The 25,047-nt window shown below is 41.7% G+C and overlaps 1 protein-coding gene across 1 annotated transcript in view; it reads left to right on the top strand.

Annotated features, from left to right (window-relative positions):
- LYSMD2 (LysM domain containing 2) overlaps positions 1–13,945 on the top strand; it is a 271,404-nt gene extending 257,459 nt beyond the window's left edge. The window contains exon 3 of the mRNA XM_078684831.1: positions 10,626–13,945. Within this exon, the coding sequence (XP_078540957.1) occupies positions 10,626–10,671 (46 nt within the window). The 3' untranslated portion in view covers positions 10,672–13,945. The remainder of the gene's footprint in view (positions 1–10,625) is intronic.
- Positions 13,946–25,047: the final 11,102 nt, after the last annotated feature.

Below are 25,047 nucleotides of genomic sequence, written 5' to 3'. Positions count from 1 at the left end.
TTGCGTGACATTGGCTTGCGATATAAACTGCTAGACAGAAATCCTTCTCTAGGAACGATCAAGAGGTCCAAAAAGGGAAGCTCCGTTTTACTGTACTCCACAGTAAATCTTAGAAAAGGATTCTGATCATTCAGCCAAGTTTGGAAAATCAAAATTGACTCTCTGTCTCCACGCCATATCACCAGAATGTCATCTATGTACCTCTTCCACAACAACGTTTGATGGAAATACGGGTTGTTGTGGTTGAGGACCTGATGGGTCTCAACGTGATGGACATATAAATTCGCCAGGCTCGGCGCAAATTTACTGCCCATTGACGTTCCTGACGTCTGTAGATATAGAGAGTTCTCAAAACCGAAAAAGTTCTCGGTCATCGCAATTCTAGCCAACTCCATAATGAAGTGGATTGGTGTTATGCTGTCATGTGTGGTGGTTTCTAGTAATGTCTGTATAGTTTGTAGGGTTTCCACTTGGGGTATACAGGTATATAATGACTCTACGTCAAAGCTGACAAGATAATCCAAATTGGTATCAAACTCTGTCTCAGATAGTAAACGTAAGACGTCTTTGGTATCTTGCAGGTAGGTCGGCATGGTTTTGACGAGAGGTGCAAGAAACACATCCACAAAAGAAGACAGTGGTTCCAGAAGAGAGCCAATGCCGGAGATGATCGGGCGTCCCGGAGGTGGTCTCGCTGCCTTGTGGATTTTGGGCAACGTATAAAAGTACGGAGTGACTGGATGTGATGTAACAAGAAATTTAGCTTCCTGTGCTGTTATCCAGCCCTCCGCACTTGCCTCTTCAACTAGAGATTTAATCTCAGTTGAAAGTCTCGTGGTAGGATCTATACTCAAAAGTGAGTAAGATTGAGTGTTCTCCAACTGCCTCAAGCACTCGGCTCGATAGGAGGTGATGTCCTGTATGACAATCGCACCCCCCTTGTCGGCCGGTTTGATCATGATGTTTTTATCTTTAGATAGAGTGTCAAGTGCTTGCCTCTCTTGCCTAGATAGATTTTGAAAAGTGTCTTGTCGGGAGAAGTTCAGTGTTTTCATTTCATGTAGCACTGCGGTTTCAAAAGCACCAACTCTTGATGGCACCTGTTGTAAAAGAGGCATAAAAATGGATTTGGTCTTGAGACCGGTATTCGTGTCTATTGTAGATTGTGTTTGATCTTTATCATTGTCTTTAAAGAAAAAGTGCAATCTCACACTCCGAAAGAATCTTTCCATTTCACTGCGAAGTTGAAAGGCATCACCACTGTTGGTGGGTACAAACCCAAGACCTTTGTTGAGTACTTGGTGTTCTAGTGGGGACAGGCTGCGGGTGCTCAGATTCACCACCAGGTCCTCACTGTTGTTCGATACGGAGTCTACTGGCCTCGTTTGCTGCGAGTTGCCGGAGAGTCTTGTTCGTCTGCCCACTGAACCTGATTTGGCCCTCTCCGTCTCCCTCTGTTCCAGCCACGGCCCTGTCCTAAAAAAGCTTGGCTGTCGTAGTATTGTGGTTGCATGGCATAGTGAGGCATAGGTGGCGGAAATTGTGGATAGCCCCATGGAGTGGGAGGCCATCATGGACCTTGTTGGTACATATTCCCTTGCCCATTACGTCTCCGATTGGGACGGTTGTTGCGACCTCTCCCTCTCCACTGGGATGTGTTACTACTGTCTGAGTCAGATGAATTAGAATCAGAGGAAGTGGCATAATTAGATCCATGAGGTTTTCCCTGTTTGTTCGAATCTGTGGGAGTGTAACCTTCGCTGGTATAAGGATACAATTTTTCGTGGGAGAATTTCGCTAAGTCTTTCTTGAATTTGTCAATTTTTGCGAAAAATATGGGATCTTTGTACTCTTTATTGGCTTTGTTGGATTCCTCCTGTTGTTTCTCAAACCATTTAGTTGTTAATGTGGTTTTGATTTGGCCTTCCAAAATTTGTATTTCCACCAAAATGGCATCTGCCACTCTTTTGGCAGTCGAGATAATTAAGATAAGCCAATCGCGTGTGCACCGCCAGGCTATCAATGACCAGTCTTTGATGAATGTTTTGTCTGTCAGAAATAGCCTTGGCGCATTGGTGACGATCAGGCCTGTGGGAGCACACTTCCCATGAAGATATTCGGCCATGATTTGTCCATGAACGATGGTACGGGAGTGGCTTTTCTTAAGATCCAACACAGTGTCCCAGTCTCCTGGGGGTGCTGGTACTGTTGATGGAACTAAGTCTAACATACTGGGATTGTCATGTAGAATAGAGGATAGAGTCTCGTCATCGAAACCTAGACCTGCAAAATCCGCCGTCCTGTTGCATGCAAGGGTCCAGTTATAAGGAAGGCACCGCTGTGGCGGCCGGCCTATTTAATGATCATAGCTGCACAAAAGATAACACAAAACTGCAAGTGGAGGTGAGGGTCCTAGGGGAATTAATTAATATTTCTAGACCTGCTTGTACCTTGTCCCCCAACTAAACAATATACAAATACACGAAAAGTAACAAGGGTCTTTTTTAAGTATTTAGGGCTTGGTATCAAATTATGGTGCTCAAGCTCTGGGATGCCAAATGGTCATCAGGAAAGAAGAAACACAGGAGAGACAAGTGAGTAGTCTGCAGATAGTGGTCTACAGAAAGAAAGAAAGAAACCCATCAGCCCACCAATTGGCGGAACTTCATCATCTCGGTTTTATCACAGTGTCCGCTTGATTCAACCTCAGTGTATTTGTTGAGGTTTACTAGAACCGGATTGTGAAAAAGGAAGTTGTCAACCAGACAATGAGTGTTGTAAAGGGCTGAAAAAGGGTAAGTTGCAGTGCTCAAAAATGTGTAAACAAAACTTATTGTGAATTAAAAATGCCTGTTCTGATGTCTAGAGAATTTTTTTTTATTAAAGGCGACCATCAAGACGGCATGATTAAAAGCAGAGTGGATATAGTATGACAATATTACTATGCATCAAAGATATTAATTGGTCGACATGTTTCAGCCCCTCAGGGCTTTCATCAGGACCTATGGTATACACTACTGCAACACTTACCACTGCTTGTGATAAAAATACAATGTGGAGACCTACCAGTAGTGCTGTCTATTGTTACAAAGCCTCTCCTATGTAACAGAAACACAAAAAGAAAGGATATACACAAGGCAAGACAGTTATCAAAAACATTTTTTGACAATTTCATTAGATGTGTTGTTCTTAAAGTGTTTACATACAATTAATTCCGCTTGGAAAAAGTTTTTGCTTGGAAAAAGTTTTTCACTCACCCAACGTTGTAGGGAGGACAAGCCTCAAAGTCTTCAAAGAACTCACAACTGTTCTGATTACAATCATTCTAGCGGAATAGTGGCATAACATGATTAACTCCTCTGTCAGTTTGGAGTACACACTAAACTTACAGCTGGTCTGAATTACTACATGCTATCAGCGAGTCATGTTTATTTTATTTTATTCTATATGTTGACTGTGACAGATTGGTCCGAGATCCGGACGTCTATTTCCGTTTCCGTGTGTATCCCCCAATCAGAGAAGTCCACACATCACGGAATAGCGGCACATGGTCCACCACGATGATGCCGGTATGAGCACCAAGTAGCCAATAGAAATATAGTTGTCCTGAGTTTTCCTAACAGGTACGCCACTTATATTCTTTAATGAAATCACCATAATAACCACATACTGACGCGCTAACAGCAGGCCTTGTTTACGCGGTACGTCAGCGGTAAAAATGGGTCGAGGTGCGGACGTTTATTTCCGGTTCCGTTCTGTATCCCCAATCAGAGGAGCCCACACATCACGGAACAGCAGCACGTAGTCTATTATGACGGTGCTGATACGAGCAACTATCAACCAATGAGCACATAGATGTCCTGGGTTCCCTATCAAGTCCGCTACTAACATTTTTAGGCGGAAGCGACACGCAGTCCCAACACCTCCCCCTCGGCTCAGCTGATAGACCGAGGCAACGACGGAGAGGTGAGTGGGAGCTGCGTGCCGTTACCTTTTAAATCTACACGCCTATCCTTGCGCTACAAGCGATCTCTATTCTGACAGGAATCAGGCCACTTGCTACTAAAGGCACTATTCGAATGAAGGTGTTCTCCAACACTCTTCTGTATGCAATATCCTTTTTAAATAATTCCCTTCAACAATGCCCTCAAATAGACCTTTGAGACTGCAATTCACAACAGGTCCCTAATTTATCCTTGGGATTTATATGTTTTTACTGGAATTCATGTGAATCAACATATGAATATTGGAGAGTCTTAGTTCATGTGCTGCTATAGACCTGGGTCTCTGTTTACCTGTGTGCATTTTGCTATATAGAGGTACATTTTTCCATGTTACAAACTGATGTGGACATATCTATATACTTTTGTCTACTCAGTGCGTGGCCTCCTTTTTCCTGAGCGAGTGCCAGGTGAGGTGAGGCTTGTCCTCCCTACAACGTAGGGTGAGTGAAAAACTTTTTCCAAGCAAAAACTTTTTCCAAGCGGAATTAATTGTATGTAAACACTTTAAGAACAACACATCTAATGAAATTGTCCAAAAAAAATTGATAACTGTCTTGCCTTGTGTATATCCTTTCTTTTTGTGTTTCTGTTACATAGGAGAGGCTTTGGAACAATAGACCACACTACTGGTAGGTCTCCACATTCTATTTTTATCACAAGCAGTGGTAAGTGTTGCAGTAGTGTATACCATAGGCCCTGATGAAAGCCCTGAGGGGCTGAAACATGTCGACCAATTAATATCTTTGATGCATAGTAATATTGTCATACTATATCCACTCTGCTTTTAATCATGCCGTCTTGATGGTCGCCTTTAATAAAAAAAAAATCTCTAGACATCAGAACAGGCATTTTTAATTCACAATAAAATTTGTTTACACATTTTTGAGCACTGCAACTTACCCTTTTTCAGCCCTTTACAACACTCATTGTCTGGTTGACAACTTCCTTTTTCACAATCCGGTTCTAGTAAACCTCAACAAATACACTGAGGTTGAATCAAGCGGACACTGTGATAAAACCCAGATGATGAAGTTCCGCCAATTGGTGGGCTGATGGGTTTCTTTCTTTCTTTCTGTAGACCACTATCTGCAGACTACTCACTTGTCTCTCCTGTGTTTCTTCTTTCCTGATGACCATTTGGCATCCCAGAGCTTGAGCACCACAATTTGGTACCAAGCCCTAAATACTTAAAAAAGACCCCTGTTACTTTTCGTGTATTTGTATATTGTTTAGTTGGGGGACAAGGTACAAGCATGTCTAGAAATATTAATTAATTCCCCTAGGACCCTCACCTCCACTTGCAGTTTTGTGTTCCCCATGCCTACCACAAATGAATGTGTTCTTCTGTAATGTAAATTGTGCGCATGCCATGTTGCCGAGTTCGCGCTATATCATATTGCAAGGAAAAATAAAGGAGGGAAACTCGAGTTCACACACTACTGAACGCGCACTCTTAAGTGCATCAGCAGTGCACTGTGAATCTGAGCGTTTCACAGGCCTGTCACAGATAAGAAATGCTATCAAAACGAAATCCTACAAAACAATATACTACTGGCCGGCAGCAATTCATACCCGGACAACGTCAGGACGGGCTGCTAGTATATATATATATATATTAGTGAGCAAGGCGGGAGTTAGCCGCCGAAACGCGTCTGAGCAGAAGCTGTAACTGAGAATAAAACGCTTGTATATTGATACACGGAGTCAGCGCCTTCTTTTGATGGAAAGTGTGGTATGGTGAAAATATATATATATATATATATATATATATATATATATATATATATATAGCTTTATACTTATTTGTGAAATACTTACATTTGCGTTGCAAAGGCATGCATGGTAACTATTTTCATTGTAAAGACTGCTTTATTAAGGCATGCGCAGTAATGGCATTTGTGGTTCTGCCATACAACCTCACCCAAACCCTCCCTCGGGCCGAAAGTTTTGGAGCACTTTATATGAGCGCGGCGGCCACCGTCCACAAAGCTTTGTATCATGGCTTTAAGTAAAAGAAAAAAATGCTGTAGCGCATCCAGCATTGTCTGTGTCATATCACTTTAAGTCATGTTGCACAGCAGCTCAACTGCTGTATAACATGTAAAAACAACATTGACAAAGCCAATAGAATTCGCACAGGCGAAACCTGTTAGCTTTGCCAATGCTTGTTATTGGTATCTGTTTGTCCAGTGCTGTGGAGATCCAGTTGTAAAAGTTGTGTATGTCTTTTGGTTGCATGTTTATTATTATTTCTTTCCAAGATGGGAGTTGAGTTTGACAATGTCTATTTTTCTCCTTGTCTTGTACAGCTTTTGTTGTTGATTTTTGCTGTCTTTGAAGAATCAATTTGTTAGAAGTCGAAGGCTTCAAGGCTGGTTGTGATAGCTGTGGTTGTAGTTAGATTCTTATCAAACCGTATGTTATCTCCAAGAATGTGTTAGTTTGAGTGGTCCAGTTTGTTACTGTATCTAGTACATCTTTAAAGTTGGCGTTTCCCTCTTTGGTGATCTGTAAATTAAGGTGGTCTTTATATTAAGAGAAAAGACTAACTTATATTTGGAGTGACATCTTTTCAAGGATTCACAGCCGTCCATGCTGTGGCTTTCAATTTGTATTATTTGTAGTGATTTTTTTAAGAATGACGGTCCAGACTCATCCAATTTTACCAATGCGGTTTTTGTTGATGCGAAAATCAGGTGGGATAGCTTTGTGGCATGGGCTGCAAAGTCTTTCATGAACCATTTTTAGGTCGAGCGTGGGCCGGCAGCAAAGCTGCCCCGCCCTGCGACAGATCTTGTAAACAACTAAGGGACTCTAAGCCCCGCCCCTCCTTTCCATTGGGTAGCGTCAGCGTTCATGGTAAACGCTGGCTTCCCATTGGAAAAGATGGGTTTTGGGTGCCACCCTGTCCGCTTTTCGCACTGCCCCTCCGTACACCGTGGCCTGATTTGGGGCTTGTCGTGAAGAGTATTATTATCTTCTTGTTTATTTAACAAGCAGATAAGAATATTCTTCACTGTCAGCTGCGAAGCAGGCACCGAACACAGAGGTGCACGGGTCACAGGGAGGGCAGGGGGATCCCGGCAGACTCTGTGATTTGCGCGGGCAGCCGAGCTCCCCACCCCCTATGTTTGTTGATGAACTTATTTATACGTTTTAAACCAAGAGATGTGCCCTGTGTAAATCACATCATGGAATGCAATACACATTACCCTGAACACCGTGGTTGCTGTCACTTTCACCTTTTTTCCTGCCCCGAAATGATAAAGTGCTGAACAATTTCTTCGGGGAAGCGAATTCCAGCGGGCTGAACCTGCCCGCAGCCTCTGAAGAGATGCTTGTGGTATCTTCTGGCATCCGATCAAAGGGGCAGCGAATTCCCCAGACACTGTCAGGGGTCCTGTGGTCCTGACTCACCGCTGCCCTGTGGCAGCGCGGTATAGGGGCAGCCGGAGGGATGGAATACCAGGAACCCGAGTCTCAACACGGATAAAATATGGTAGTCCGTAAGATAGCTCAAGAGGTTTAATGGCCACGGCCGAGATCTCTAAGCAGCATTTCATTTCGAAACGTAGCAGGGCTGAATCGGACTTTCATGTTACCGACTTCAAAGGATGCGGATGATTCTCCTTTCGAGCAACTAACACGTTGACCCCTCTCCCTTCATAAAACTACTAAGACCCCTTTACAGTGACACCCTTTAGGTCAAGGCTAAAGTTCGTTTATGCGCTTGTGAAAGGGCTGTCCAGAGCGCCTATAAACCAGTCCAGAGAAAAGCGCGCTATAAAAGTGCCTTCAGATAGCCGGATAAAATGAGTACGATAGGGATGGCTAGCAACGAAAATAAATTATTCAAACCACAAGGGACAATTACGCTGGAAGCCTGCATTACATAAATTATCAGTGTTATTAACCAATTATCACTCATTACAGAGGCAGAACAAACGCCTGATGGGATTGCACAGGTTGGCTAGTTTAAGAGCATTTCCCAGAAGGCCGATCCTTTTTGCTACGAATCGATGCAAAAATATCGCCCCTACTCATTCTTTTGCCATTCCAAGAAGTCCCCCGCAAACCGCAGGTGGAACGCTTCGAAGTTTAGACCAACCAGATTCCCAAAAATGTAAAACAATAAAAGTGACCAGATTTAAGAGCGTGGGTGGCCTCGAGAATGCAAAAATGTGAGGCACCAAGTGGTGCATGTACGAGAGACAGGCGGTTCCCGGAGTTGTGTTCTGAAAGCCGATGCGCAGGGCCTCGAAGAAACTGCAGTTCATAGGGCACAGTAGCTTGTTAAAGACAATTGCTCACAATGAGTTTTTTTGACCTGGTGATCCATAGATGATCGGCAATAGCAAATATAAATCATCTGTTGCTGTCCCAAATGCAAGGGAGCTCTACTTCTGAGGTCGTCATGTTATAGCTGGGGGCCTCTTTACTTATGCTCAAAGGAGGGCCCAATTATTTGGCGGAGTTGTCCACATTATGGGACAAGAAGGCAAGTATACGTTCCAACGCAGCACATTGTTCAGGAGTGTTATTTTATTATTTTGTCATTTTAAAAGTGATTATGCAGTTGACGGTGAATTATGTGTCTTGTGTTAATAATGGGCAGAGTGTTGCACATGCAGGAACACTTAGTATAAGAAAGAAGGGATGGGCGTGAGATAAAGCCATATTTTCCTAGTTTTATAGTGCTCCTCATGCTAGTGTCTGGTGTCCGAAAAACCACCACTGGGTACGGGCTCCCGACAGCAAGGCCAAGCCACCGACTAATGTCAAACAAAGAAAATGCCAATACTGTTCTCCTTATTCATAAGCAAAAATGTGACCACATACGAATTAAACAATATGTGTCATACCAGCTTCTTTCCAGAATGAATCTTAATTGTTTTGTTTTCTCAATTTTTAGTTCATTATTTTGGTTAATTTTTCACCAATTTCATATTTCAAAAAACAACTGTACAAAACATACAATAACATTGATCAAACATTTTAAAACATTACCCTCTCATCATTCATAATCATATTCCCACTAACTTCATCCCTCAGTCATACTACCATTCACATACACACACACACCGCAAAATTATTTACACTTCAATTGTATTATTCACAACAGGCCATAGACCATTTGGTTTCCCATATTTTACAACTTCTAAAAGAGCATTTTGAAAGATCTTATGGCTCTATGTAACGGTCATAGAGCCATAAGATCTTTCAAAATGCTCTTTTAGAAATTGTAAAATATGGGAAACCAAATGGTCTATGGCCTGTTGTGAATAATAGTGTAAATAATTTTGCGGTGTGTGTAGGTGAATGGTAGTATGACAGGGATGAAGTTAGTGGGAATATGATTATGAATGATGAGAGGGTAATGTTTTAAAAGGTTTGATCAATGTTATTGTATGTTTTGTACAGTTGTTTTTTGAAATATGAAATTGGTGAAAAATTAACCAAAATAATGAACTAAAAATTGAGAAAACAAAACAATAAAGATTCATTCTGGAAAGAAGCTGGTATGACACATATTGTTTAAATCGTATGTGATCACACTTTTGCTTATGAATAAGGAGAACAGTATTGGCATTTTCTTTGTTTGACAAGTGTCTGAGCACGTTATATCACACACACATTATATAGAGACAACAAAACATATGTCTGTAAATCAGTCTAAAGGTTACATGAAACAATGAGGATTACAAGGTGTAAGAACCACGTCATCCATACTAGAATGGAAGCATATTTTAAGAGTGCTTGTTGTGTAGTGAAGGTGAGATCTGGTATTGTTTCTGAGAGAAGGTCAGAAATGTTCAAGACATTTTTGTTCCTGGATCTTGCACTGTAGAATAATCATTTTAGTTTTTGTGTTTCTTTCTACTTCATGTCAAGGTGTTTTGGAGGGCATGATTTAGTATTGGTGGATAAGCAAGGGGCACTGTGGATTTTAATGTGACTGGGTTGGGGATATTCTGGTTGCAGCTTGTGGTGGAAGGGATGTTGTTTGGGTAGAGAAATCACAATTTTGACAAATGTGTTAAATATGTAAGCTTTTCGTGGTGGGTAGTGATGTTGCAACTTCTATGTTGCTGGGTGGTTTGAGTGGAGTTTGGGGAGTTCTAGTGCGAAGTTTCTATTAGAGAACGTAGTGATCATAAGTTTGCATATTAGTTATTTTATTGATCTCAAAAAGATTAGCAGCTGAGTGGACACTCTGGGACTCAAACTTGTGTCCCATGTAGTCAGAAAACACATTCCTCAGTGAGTGAATTAGTCCTCGGAGCCAGAGCTGGCTTCTGAGGAATAGGAATTTTGTATCACTTTGCTGTCACACAGAAATCATTCTGGCATATTCCGACATTTGTTAAACACAACCTAAATGTGACTAATTCGTTATTGTCCCTATTTTTGGGGTACGTGAATGAGTCATTCTAGTTGCATGCTTGCTTATATTCTATCTTGAACATGTGGAAGAGCTTACCGGTGCTCACTAAATAAATCTAGACAGTTCTTGTATTATGTAGAATTCATATTACTTTGTCCTATAATGTTTCTGTATGATGTGACTAACTGATTACCTGTTGTCTCTGCTTGCTCTTAATACACTATTTTTATTTTTAGAAGTGATGATGGAACCTCCTATGCAACCTCTTCCTATCAAATGTAAAAGGCTTGGAAAAAAAAGAACAATGAAAATGCAGCTCAAGAGAAATAAGATTTAAAAGACGCAGACTTGGCTCAGGATTGAACGGCCTTTCTTCTGGATTATCTGCTTTATGGATGAACATAATTTCAAAGTCTTTAGAGGATGTTTTCACTGACTATATTTGCACTGAAATTGTGTGACCTTTTTGCCTTCCACAACTGTATTGCCATTACGAAACTCCAAAGTGCGACTGCTTTCATCGACCTTCAGTATGCATTGTTGCATGCAAAGATATTGAGTGTGTTATTCTTTTAGGCAGACTTCCTTCATCTTTATGACAGATGTGTAATGGAAATGTCCTAAATGCAGGTGACTGGTTTCAAAACTTGAACTTGATCTGTTATTAACTTCGTATAGAAGCGGCGCTGTGGCTTTTGTCTGCGGTATGCTTTTTATCGAACTTGAGTTTACAATATGTACTTTATTTACATATTGTTGTGTCCGCACTCTTGAAGTTGCTTCATGTTATTCTAGCTCAGGATGGCTTATTGTGGCCTATTATCACGAATGTTTATTTTCCAGAATGTGAGATCCCAAGTCGTAATGAATTACTAGACTTCTCTTTCCTACTATTTCAGCTTGGATTTTCACTTCATATACTAGTTTGAAAGATACATCGTTTCTCATTTAAAAGATCCTGGGTTCACGCGTGGTAAATTTGATTGCTTGTGGTGGGTTGATGCTTAGCCATTTCCTTTAATGTAATTTTGCTCCTTTCTATTTTCCGCCATCCAGTAGAATGGAAACATTTCCCCATAATCTCTTTGTGTCATGGTAAACACATTTTGATTAAGTTTAGCCTTTAATAATGTTAGGTAAGTTATTATCGTGTAGTCTGGAGAACGCATAAACATTGGTCCTTTTTAATTTTTCCTAATATTCATTGTTTTACCGAAATGACTAAGAGAAACAGGCTATCTTGTTTTTCTCTAGCAGCTATCACATCGAATTGGTATGAGAATACTTTAGCACAGGGAGCAATTTTAGAAAGAAACAAGCTTCAGCCCTCCACAGTCTACTCTGCAGTAAAACAAAAAAAGGTGTGGCTTTTAATCATGTATCCAGGAGAGAATATATCTTTCTCGTACCTATTCAGAACAAACGTTTGGTCATCTGTTAAACGTGGCTCACTCTAGGATCAAAACAACGGGAAAGACATGTACTTTTATCTTGAAACTGTTCTTATGTGTCGTCATAGTTTAGATGCTCTGAAAGTAATCTGCATCAGAATTAGTGAACATTGAAATTCCTACAATTTTGACATTGGTCATGATGGCAAAACTTTAGGAGAAGAAACAATTGAGTAGAAAGGCAACCTCTTTGGCAAGGTGCAACCAATACGCAAGTGCGTTGTCTCCATTTCATACTTTTTGTGGTTGTTGGCAAGGGTATAGTATCCAGTTGTTTAATATTATTTGTTTACCCCAATGAAAATGAAGCAAGGGCAAGTCGTATTCTTTTTACTCGCACCACTCAAAAATACCTTTATTAACTGTGGACGTATAGAGAGCAGACACTTTTGGTAATCAATTTGACAAACCTTTTTTTCGAGAACAGCCTCCACTGCCCTTATTTCATGATTTTTTTCTTGCCAATGCAATCTTCTTTATTGGCAGTGTCCATCTGCCCATTCCAATTTAGTAATTAGATGGTTTGGATAAGGAGAGCTTGTGAATTCATGGCACTAAAAAAAATATTTGTGTAAATACGTGAAAAAATGGCTTGAGAAAGACATTTAGAGTCATAAATCAAAGGAAAATTTGATTTTTTTATGTCCTTAAAGAGACGGACATCTGGATCTTACAGTTAATAGTAACGTTGTGGCTTCCTGGATTTTGTGCACTATATGAACTTAATTCATAATTCTTGGCAAAAGGGTACTGGATATAAAGTGTTGTACACTGTTATCAATTTTTTATTTGAAGATAAGTGTGTGTGTTAAACAAGTGGACATGGGGGTCTTGAAATAGTCTCGAGGGATGAGATCAAGGTCATAAGGCAATAATTAGCAAACTGCTTTCCTCAATTGAAGGCAGCAACTGAGTACCAGCTCATCGGTAGGTTGACATGGTTTTGCTGTATCTCACTCAAAAATAAACTGTTAAGTGAAGACTGTTAATTTTTACTTAGCTATATAAACCATTCCATGTTTTGCACTGACATGTCTGCTTGGAAACAGATGCCGAAACTCATTTTCAATTTGATCAAGATGTATTGAGTAAATAGTAGCCTAAAGAGCTCTTAATACTTTTCACTGTTTTCTATCCAGTTGGCAGCTCCACTGTATTGCAGCTAGCATCATTTGTCACTTTCAATTCTGTTCGATCACTAGAGCAATATTTACAAATCACTTGGGCACATGCAGTTATTCCTGTATTTACAATTTGCATTATATATCGTCGCTAATAAGGTATGCACATTGTAGCAGTGTGTGCTCTTTTCTTACTTAAGAATGGCACTCAATTTACTGCGGACGTGGCTTTCTGCATTAATTGCTCATTGTCATATTTCTGACCTGATTCCTCTGTATGTGCATCACATATGCCTAGTAAGAATACTGATGGGTAATTTGCACATCCATATGTTAGTGAATAGACTTTACTAACCTCAGTGTATAGGAATGGCCTGACCCCATTTTAAACCCTTCCAGACTAGGAATCATAATCTCAATCTCAAGAGCGTTTGAGCGGCTTCAATCGGTCCTCTGTCACATGTGTGTATCTGGAATGGAGCAAACTAATTTAGCAAAAAGGTATGTAGAATACAGGAAGAAATGTAAGACTGAAAGTAGGATGAAGTGTCATTTACCCATTCCACCTTTTGTACTTGACAAACATGGCACAAATTAAAGTTTTTCGTATTTTGATGATGCACCATTGTTTAGAACTTTGGTCCGTTTGATGTATTTGAATTTAAGCCTTTAAAATGTTTTTAGTTTCTAAATTCATGATGCTGTTAATAGGGATCCAAATGTATTCCTTTCCAGGAAAGAAAGACGAGTACTGCTATTATGAATGAATAATTTATTCTTCTGCTGTTATATTTTAAAATTCGTATCCATTTTATGAAAAAAAATATGTATTGCAAGCTTTTATTTTGTTGTATGCGAAATATATATACATACACATATATATACACACATACACATGTATTATATGTGTGTTTGTTGCATATGAATTGTTACGTTGATGTTTGTAACTTTAATTTATGAAAAAAAATAAAGTGTGCAAAGTTCTATGCTTCATTTCATCCGTTCACCAATATGGAATATTCTCAGTAATCAGGTTGATGATCAAATTAAGCTTGTAATGGTAATGTGGATTTGCAAGAAAAATACATTAATTGCGTGGTGAAAATAGACCAGATATAATTCAGAGTGCTAATTGCATATTTTGCTAGTATATGTACTTTACTACTTGTTTAATTAGCAGTCCTCATCTGGCTGCAAACCTACTTCGAGTGGCAGCACAACTTCTCAACTAAAAAATGACAAGAGGTCCTTGCCATGGTAGATCAACCATTCAATTAACTGTGGCTATCTGTAAAATGTGCTTAGCATGTGCAAAATAACAAATGTTTACACCCATGTTATGTTTTTTTTCTCATCTACCGGCCAAGGTAATCAACAAACACAGTGAATTTCAATTTCATTTTCGATAAGGCAGTACTTATGTGTTTTTTACCAACAAAGCTCTGCACTTCATTTTTCTCAACCGTCCAGGTTTCCTCTTTCACAGTGGGAGAAAACACTCCCCGCCACTCAGTCGTATTCAGTTTGACAGCCTGGCTACTGAGTGCTTAGATAATATACATCTTTAATAATCTTTCATACCTCAAAATTACATGACCATTCTAATAGCGGCTGAAGTTATATTAACACATACCTGAGGTATTAGTAAAGAGACCTTCTAGTAAACAGCCCAACTCAGAGACGCATTAGAACAATTACATACAAAAAGGGTTGGGGGAATAGATTACCGGCCCTACCACAAAAGTGGGAAAATTTGAATACTTAGGGGCCGATTAGGATTGTGGTGAATCCGCATCCTCCGGGCCGCCGGAAGCCACCGCCGGCTCGGAGAATGCGGATTCACCGATGTGGTGGCTACAAAGACCCCCCGCCAGATTAGGATGGCGGTAGGATCAGCGGCGGACGGCAGGTCCGTCCGCCGCTGATCCGCAGGGTGTAGCCTGCTATTTGGTAGCGGTGTCTGCAAGACACCGCCAGCCAAATTAGGAAGCATGTGTAAACATGCTTTTCCGCTGCAGTTTTTCCGCCGTGGAAAAGCATACGGACCTTTGCTTCTGGGGGCCCTTGCGGCCCCCAGGGTGAAGGGGGGGGGGTGCACATGGGGGGTACCTATGGTACCCCACTGCATTTGCATTCACAAAGCGGCAGGCACTGCGCAGTGCCCGCCGCTTTGTGCATGCAAATGCAATGCATGCAGTTTTAACATTTCGGCGGGTGCTGCTTGAAGCAGCACCCGCCGCAATGTTAAAATTACAGGATGTGACCGCCAGGGTGGCGGTCACATCCTAATTCGCACGGAGGAACCGCCGCTGCTCCTGCGGACGGTCCCTCCATCTCTGGGGTGGCGGACGGACGCATCCGCCAACCTAATAGGCCCCTTAGTACGGTGCACAGAACCAGAAGTACAACCCCTTTCATCTTCTAATGAAAAGAGCCTCCAAACAGCAAATTAATCCTTAATGGTTCAGCACCCCATAAATACCAAAGAATATAGCTCAATTTAAATGAGAGTTCAGCACAATTCTCATATTGTTCCATACCCACAATACTTATACTTAATAATACGTAATGCACAGTATGTTTTTGATGTACATAGGAAAGTTCTTGATTAATTTTCTTCTTTTGACAAACACCTTACATTAGTAGCCAACGCATTTCATCCCACACAGACGTCTTCAGGGCTGCAAAATACACACATAATACAAAAACATATTTGCAATATATACAATCATTCAATTATATTGACACAGAAAAATATTTTTTTTATTATATATTAAAAACAAAGTTGATATAATTGTAGCTGAACGTCTGTTACAGTGTATGCAAATTCTTCCAATTGTGTGGTCAGAGAAAGCATTTTATCCACAGAATATTTACACATTCAACACATGTACCATGCATGCTGCAGGATAATCCCCAATATTGTCTCAACATATATATTATCTCGATTTAAATCAAAGATATTGTTTTTGTGGGTACATTTTGGGCACCAATTAAAGTGCTAAGGATTGGGCTGAACTATATTCTACATGCATTTGTGAAATATACACCCTACATGTTGTCTTCTTGGACATCTATGGAGAAGGAGTTATAACTATAAACCGTAGAAGTGATGGGCACATACCTCTTATCTTAACTACTTCGTATTTGAACTATACCTTTGCATGTGTCACGTAAATTATGTCCATTTTCTTTTTTCTTGTCTTCTACTTTTCATTTAGGGACTCAGTTAGGTGAGTCCTACAAGGAGTTTAAAATGTATTAAGAATCGGGTGTGACTGGGAAATTCTTTGTGATTATTTCATAATTCAAAATTTCCAGATATGTAAATAGATAAATCCCGGTGAGTATTCATACCTCTAGTTTTGCGGTAAGTCTCAATAGTCCTTATATGAAGGCATGTCATCAAGATGATCCAATTTACGTCCAAATATCTGATATTAAGCGATCTTCAGGACTTATAGATAATGTCCTAATAACAAAAAAAATGTATGTTAGAATCGTCTTATCAAGATGGAGAGAGGAAGGTTTGGGTATCCCTATGTGGGATTTGCCAACTGATTTGCTTAAAATATCTTTAAAATTAATATCCAGAAGTCGAAAAAGGCCCAGTATGATACCTTTTGCTGCCCGTTCCTGCCGCCACTTTTGCCCGCATCCTTCTGCGCCCAGGCGGTCTCCTCCTGCCGCCGCAGCTCACCTTCTACAGAGCGCGGCCGCAGTGGGGGGAGGGACCCGTCAAGGACTACTATCACCGGCAGCCTTTGCGGCGGGATCCCGGAAGCCGCCAAGAGCAAATCCGAGCCAAGAGGCGCGTAAAATCTGTGCAGACCCCCCGCGTCGCGGGACCGCGCGCGGGCCAAGCCCGGGTTAAGCTCGGGACAAGGGCAGGACCGTCTGTGGCCGTCCGGGCTGGCTGAGGCTGGGCTGTGCCACCCCCTTAACATCCTCGACACTCCCCAGGATTACCGTGATATTTAAAGGTACTGTCAAAATCACTTAATATCAGATATCTGACCTAACTGCCGCTGGACTGGTTTGTTAAGTATTTTGTTTTCCAGTTACCAGTTGCTATTGGATATTGTGTGGTTGGAAATACCAAGCTTTGTGTACTGTGGGATCAGCAAGAATGAGTGACAAAGTTAAAAATAGCAAGCTTACTACTTCACATCCCATGACTAGACGCCAGGCTGCATCAGCACAACCTCTCCCAAGCCTTACTGCCATTGTTAAGATGTTACAAAAGACAATTGGGGTTGTGGCATCAGCAATAGAGAACACGGAGAGACGTCTATCTATCACCCCGGCCATTCCTCTCTCACAGACTGCCGGGGACTCTTCTGTTGCTACCGTAAATCCCCCAGATTTTAGTCCTTCCTTCATGTGTTCTTTTACAGAGTTGCCTTGTGCGCAGAACGATCCTGATGTTAATGGTGCTAATGATTTTCTAGAGATTGATAATCTCCCTTCGCACTCCCTAGCCAGCAAATTCCCAAAACCTCGACCGAGAAGCAAAAAAAAGAAAGGGAAAAAAAAACAGCAAAAAGTATTACGATACCACCCGATTATGCTGGGGCAGCTGCTGGTTCTTTTAGGTCAAATGTGGGAGCTCCCGTTTGGGTTACTCATCTTTTATCCGATTTTGAAGCCCATATGGAACAGATTATTGGCTCATATTTTAAACCACTGACATCTAGGCTTGATAGATTGGTTACTATTATTAATAACCTAGATTTAGGGAGAACCCAGACAATTCGTCCCCCGGGGAATTCTGCAACTGATAAGCCTACCTCTATTTCTAACTCTGTGAATCCATCAATTAGTAAAAACCTACCAGCCGCATCGGCTAGGGCAACTGGTACTTCTATTCCAGATTCTACTTTACCGCTACCCAGGGCTGGAAAAGCTGACGCTAGTAATGATACAGAGCCGAGGGGGATTACTGAATCCAGAACACATTCAATGAACCAGCAAGCCCAAGCAAGCAGAAACTGTGCTGAGGAGGGCTCTCCAGCCCCTCTGCCTACCCTTGTTTTACCTCCTGAGTCTTTGCCTTATGTTGTGGTGCTTACTGGGGTACCCCCATTAGCCAAGAGTAAAAGTGAAGATTATTCAGAATTAAAAAACAAATGCATGCAGTGGCTTAATACTAACAGGCCCCTATCCCCTAATATCTCTGGCGAAATGTTGTGTGTCAGAAGAGTGGACTGGATTGGGACTGATCCTAAAACCATTGCAGGGAACTGTGTGGTGATCAATTTTAGGGACCCATGCTATGTAGAATACATCTGCAATAGGTCACCATCCTGGTCTAATACCCAAATATTCCCTCTACACCTATCATACTTCTACTCAACTCCTCTTCGGAGGATTGGACGGAATAGAGGTTTGCGACAGTACGGGGGCTGGAGTACTGTACCATCTAGATCCCAGCAGGGAGCAACAGTCAGGGAGGGCTTCCAGCAGTTCACCTCCCCACTCTCAATATTTCCACTGAGAAACAGGTTCAGCATGCTAGAACAGGTTGATTGACGCCCTGTGTGCCAGATCCTCCTGCCCCAAACCCCGAGTAGCCGGTATATCCAAGCGGGGATGTGGGTGGGTAATGATGGCAACAGTACCGTTGATAACACTGCAACAGATGTCAATTTTATAGATGCTGGGATGGACCTGGGGGTCAGAACTATGTGGGTCGGGGATGGTGCCTCGCCCAAGGAGATGTCAATAGTGGAGGCACTGGATAAGTCATCAGAGCCCAAAATGTGTAGCTCTGGGCAAGTAAAAAACCCGGGCGAACCATTCATCAACAATTGCCCAGTAGATAGCGGTATAAAAATACTGTCCTGGAATGTGGCTGGAATGAAAAGTAAACTGGCTTTGCCTGAATGGGGTTCTTTCATGGCAATGCATGATATTTGTCTCTTTCAGGAAACATGGTCATTGGAGGAGTGTGCAATGACTGGCTTTGCCACTTTTAATGTCCTGGCGACAACTAGAGGTAGGGGGAGGCCATCGGGTGACCTGTCAATATGGGCGGGCACGCATCTGGGTGTCCAGGCTGTCCAGATTCCAACTGGCTCTCTCGATGTTCAATGCGTGCTCCTAACACCCCAGGGTAGGCCCCAGGTGGCCATATTAAATATCTACTCTCGGCCACTTAGGAGCTGCCAGGAATCAGACACTATCGATACATTACAACAGGTTGTCCAGTCCCTTGACCCTCTGATCGTTCTAATAGTAGGTGGCGATTTTAATTGCCAGTTTGAGCCCCTTGCGACTTCTAATGCGGGCGAATTGGATGACGAGGATCTGATCTGGCATGTCCCCGACCCGTCAATCCTGGTTGTCAGAGCCTGGACCCCATTGGTCCTGCAAATTAAATCATTTTCCCTCTAAACCTCTTTGCGGGCGTGTAATGGGAGATTGGAGCCCGACAAACCAGGTGTAGCTACATTCAATAGATTAGGGCAAACGTCTATTATTGATTACATTATGATGGAACTCAGGCATTGGGACAAATTGTTGGAATTTCGGGTTCACCCATGACAAGACAGCGATCACAATGCCCTTGTCTTAACACTTAAACCGGGGAGTTTCTGGCTAACAAACCCTCCTCCTAGGTCTAATGGTTCATTGTTGCTACCCTTGACCTCCAATAACAGACGGAGGGTAAAATGGCCCTACCTTCAGGATTCCCCTACTAAACTAGCTGAAATCTACCAGATATCAATACCGTTCTTAGTAGACATGGGGGATATAACTAATGATAATTTGAACCTCGACAAACAAGGCAGAGCTGTTAAAATACATAAACAGCTGGCTGCCATGCTTGAGGATGTGTTTAATCCCATGGGAAGGGAAAAAACTTACCAGGCCAGGACACACTCCTGGTACGACGATGCTTGTAGGAAATCCAAAAAGGGCTTGCTTTCTGTAATAAAACCCAAAGACAGAAGCAAGATTAAGAAACTTCGTCGTGATTATAAAAAGGCAATTATTAGGGGGAAAAAGCAATGGGAGGAGAATAGATGGGAGGAGCTAAGTTTGGCACTTTCACGAAGGGACCCCAAAATGTTTTGGAATATTATGAGCTCTGGAGTAGGTGGGGGAGGACTGGTCCTAACTCCGAATTTAGTGCCCGCTGTGTGGGAAGCGCACTTTGGTGCTCTATATGCCAATTCGACCGAAGAGGCTATCCTCCCTCCTAATTTTGATCTCCCCAGGAGGATACTTTGGTGGTATTAAGGGAAGCCGCGGTATGTCCCCTGTCCTCTGCCCATGGACCCAGCCACGAGTATCGACTGGCTGGGTCCTTGGATGGTGAGCGGGCCCTACCACCTGGATTCCCGGGGAAGTGTATAACCTAGATCGGTTAGAAGAAATTACCATGAAGGAGGTCGAGTCTGCAATAGCTAGACTTATACCAAACAAGGCTCCCGGCCTAGATAAAATCCCCGGGGATTTATTTCGATCTCAACCCAAAATATGGGCACCCTATCTGGATGTCTTATTAAATGCAATTCTTAGGGGAATTGAACCACCAGATACTTGGCTTGGTGCTGAGATTGTCCCCATTTTTAAGAATGGCATCCACTAATACCATCAAATTATAGGCCGATAAGCCTCACAGACACCACACAGAAACTAATGGGTAGGGTCGTATTAGATAGGATCCAGGGGTGGATGGAAGAACGGGACATACTAACCACATTCCAGGCCGGATTCAGGACTGGTATTTCCACACTAGATCAAATATTTTGACTCCAGGTCTTATTCTGGAAGACGGTGAGTATAGACGGTGGCAGCCTCTATCTCACCTTCGTTGACCTGCGGGCCGCATTTGATTTAGTTCCAAGAGAAAAACGGTGGAAAGTCTTATCAGAACTTGGTCTTCCATCCTATCTATTGACTATCTTAATCAGGCTCCATATTAGCAACTATGCCCAAGTCAGGTGTGGGAGGCATGGGGATCTCTCGGCGCGTTTCCCAGTGTCCAAGGGTGTATGCCAAGGGTGCGTCGGGCGCCAACATTGTTCTGCCTTTACATCAACGGTCTTGTTGACCATTTAATCGGTGTAAATGACAATGATGCTCCCAGGTTGGCTGCCAGGCGGGTGCCCGCTCTGATGTTTGCGGATTACACTCTGCTGTTAACCAAAACATCATAGGGCATCCAGCGCACCCTGGATGGTTTATTAGCATTTTGCGCCCTACGGGGTTTGGAGATCAACTTGGACACGACCAAGTTCATGATTTTTAATCCCCCAAAGCAGACGCGCCCGAATCCTATCCTCAACGGGTCTGCCTTAGAGAGAGTTAAGACCTTTGTTTTTTGGGAATTACCCTGATGGAAAACTTTGATTGGGGCTCCCAAATCAGCCCTTAGGCTATCCCAAATAATGGGGGGCATTAACAAAGTTCATAGAGCCTCGGATTTCAAGCCGACCGCTCCGGTTATCGAAATATACCGACTGCAAGCAAGAATGGCTTCAATATACGGTGCCGAACTCTGGGGCCATACAAATATACCAAACTTACTGAGGGCTGAGCAAGGCTTTATGAGGAGTATCCTGGGGTTGCCAATTAGTACACCACTTATCCCTCTACGATTTGACTTGGGGCTGGAATCTATAGAAGAACTAGTATCAGCCCGGCCACTGCTCTACTGGAAAAGGCTTTGGTCAGTGCCTGAACTAGCCCCGTATAGAGAGGAATTTCTAGAGGTTTGGACTCTCCTAAAAGGCAAGAACATTCCGTGGCTATGTCATATTAAGTCTCTTAGCATTCGGATTGGCTTGCCCCAGCTTTGGGAAACGCCGGACGTGTCTTGCCCGGGGATATCAAAAACAGTACTCAAAAGTCAGTTGAAATAGCAGTTTCTATTAGCTCTACTGAGCTCAGGTTCCCTTGGTAGACTTTCAGTAGAATTCCTCCTCGTGAAACCTGAATCACGAGCGGAGGAATTTTTAAATGTAATTCACCCATCGCTCGCGAGGAAGCTCTATATACAGCTTAGGCACGGCACTTTACCACTTAGATCATTTACCTGCAAATGGGCTAAATCCAAAAATATTGTTTGCCCGGCGTGTAATTACAAATGTGAACATGTGAGTCATGTAATGTTTTTTTGGCCTGCATATGAGGCCATAAGAAAATGCTGGCTAATCCCGCTATGCTTTGTTTTAATAGCCCACTGTTTTAATAGCCCACTGTCCCCTTCTGTATTTTCGCTCTTTATGTCTATAGCGCCGGGAAACCTCATGGTAGCTGTTGCGCTCTACAAAAATAAATATAATAATAATAATAATGTAGAAACCTTGGTTTTAGATATTATAGACAGGGCTTGTAGGGATACTCACCCGCCCATTGTCTTTGCTGTCTCGCGCTTTTTATATGGTATGTGGCGTAGAAGGAAAAGTTATGGATACATTCTTATGTGCAACCATGTTTTATCATGCAAATTTTAGCCTTAGTATTGATAACTATCTAGTTTAATTAATTTTTAATCTAGACCTGTTATTTATCTGTTTTATTGACCGTGCATCTGTGTATGTATTTTATTGCACTTTTATGGTCTATGACCGAAATAAAGTTATCAAATGAATGAATGAATGATACTTTGTCAATGACTCATTAAAGTAAAAAGCAAGATAAGAATGGTGAGATGTATCTCCAGTAGAGAATGGACTAGAATCCAAACATATATGGTAAGATAGATATCTTATGTAATACAATGTCACAGTCACTCAAATTTCGCATTTCTATTAACCGTTTCCAAACGGCTCATGGGATGTATTCAATAAGTCCAACAAGCAGATGCTTATATATTTAAGTAATTGTATGGACAGAATTAAAGAAATGTTGTATACTATGAATAACAATATATTCGCGGATTTAAATCAAGTTGAACGGCAATTCGATGTCTCGCTGATGTCTACCAGTATTGGTACATCACTAATATTGTACCACATCATGTCTTCAAGATGAAGGTCTAGTTTTCACTGTTCTCAAAAATTGAATAGACAACTTGACTCTACACATCCGAAATTTGTGTGCCCTAAGGCGTATAAAGATGGCATATCGTGAGCGCCATCTTTGAACGGATGTTCGAGCACTTAATCTTTGTTTGGATATTTTGTGGAATATGTACTAAAATGATAATTTAACAAGAACTAAAGACGAGCTGTCAACTGTGAAGAACTAAGTGTATTCACAAAGTTAAATCTCATTGTCGTATCATTTAAATGTCTAACAGCATTAGTACATTGTGAGAGGTATCGCCATTGTTCTACTTATGGAGTTTGTGTGCTCCATGCGGCCAATAGTATCCGTGGTGTGTACTCAATAGTTAAACCAGATTAGCCTAGTCTGAAGATTTAAATAGCCTGTTCAATTCTACACCCCTGAAACTGGTATGGATGATGCATGTGGATGATGCATCATGGATGCCATCTTTAAACAGATATGTAGACAACTTATCCTTACGTGTAACACAAAACAAAAGCAGATACCCGTATAATGGAATAGTGGTAACATGAACGCACAGAAAGCATTCCAATTCTATTAAAGTATTATAAAAGGTCACAAGATTACTGCATGACTAAGTAGCACAAACAGTTAATTGACAAATGTCATATAATGAGCTCCATCTTTAAATGTATACAAGTTCTCAGAGTTTATATATGAACACATGGAGACACATTACGTAAGAGCAGAGACCAACTGCGTCATTCCAAAAGCCTTCTACTTGACATCACCCCCTGTGTTTTATTAGTATCCAGATTCTGTGTGTGAAAACCAAAATGTATAATTCCGATGGTTAACGCATTACCGGGCCCATTGTAATTTGTTGTGTAGTCTTAATCAAGGCACAAGAGAAGGTGTGGCCAAATAGCTAGGGCGGCCCACCTGGTTTGAGTCCGGCGAGAGGCTCAAACATCCTGTGATTCTGAGGAAATCACTTAATCTCCCTGTGCCTAAAAATGAATGTGTCTGACTAATACAACTAGTGCTCATATAAAGCGCTCTGATACCTTCGGGTCGAGATCGCGCTATATAAACTTGCAAAAAATAAAATACATATGCGTAACTTTTTGATTGCTTAGCTACATTCCTGTAAATCTGCCATGTTCATATTAGAATGATCAGCCCAGGATTTTAAGAAGGGTTCTTGAACCTACCGTTTGAGGACAGTGTACCAAATAAAAAAGCATGCTTAAATTGCACTCTGGAAAAGAGCCCTCGCAACCCCCCCTGCTTATTCTTTCCCTTCACAACATACTCCTTATTTTCCAAACTCCTTGTGTTCTTTTCCTAGAGTGTTAATATGCCCCAATTCATTCTAGCACATACCTTGATTTACCACAGCTTTGTGTTCAGTTCAGTAGGCTTTAGTGAGAAATAGTTGCAATAGCACTTCTGTTATTATGAATAAACTTAACCTTAAACTTAAGTTCACACATTGACATCAATCTTCTTGGAGTAACCTGACCTTCACAGTTCCTAGTGCATAACAATTGTAGGGTTTAAACCCTGATTTTACATTGATGGTACTAACAAGAAATTCTGAAAATCATTCATACCCCCCTCAAACATGGAAGCTCCTCTCTCTTTCCGTGTTACTTCTTTTAGAGAATGTGAAGTATAGGCATTGTTGGCTTATTGTAAACCAGGCAGTTGTGCCTGCAGGACACCCAGTCCATTTTTGTCAGTAGAACACCTCGTCCATCCTTGCTTTCATGTTTTTCCATTTAACATTGAACTGTGGCATTTTGATTTAGCGCTTTCATCACGTGCCTTAACGCCCTATCATGTTCTTCCTCGGTCAAAGCATACACCAAGTTACCCATTTAAAAAGTGCACCTATAAACCGAAATTGATATGCAGAAACATGCATGCTTTTATGCTGGAAAGTAGGATGTCAGGTGTTGGGAAGATAGCTGCAGTGTGAGTTGGTGATAAGTAGAAGATAAATTGAATCTTCTGAACCGTCTTGCTGTCTCAAGTTTGTGCAGCATATCGGTAATATTCCGTAGAGGGTGTAACTCTTCCCAAATGTTATAGTTTTAATCTGTTTGGTCCACACA

Source organism: Lissotriton helveticus, chromosome 3_2 (assembly GCF_964261635.1).
Source record: "Lissotriton helveticus chromosome 3_2, aLisHel1.1, whole genome shotgun sequence".
NCBI classification, from domain to species: Eukaryota; Metazoa; Chordata; class Amphibia; order Caudata; family Salamandridae; genus Lissotriton; species Lissotriton helveticus.
The sequence above is the reverse complement of the archived record's forward strand: the minus strand, read 5'-3'. Positions and strand labels throughout refer to the sequence as shown.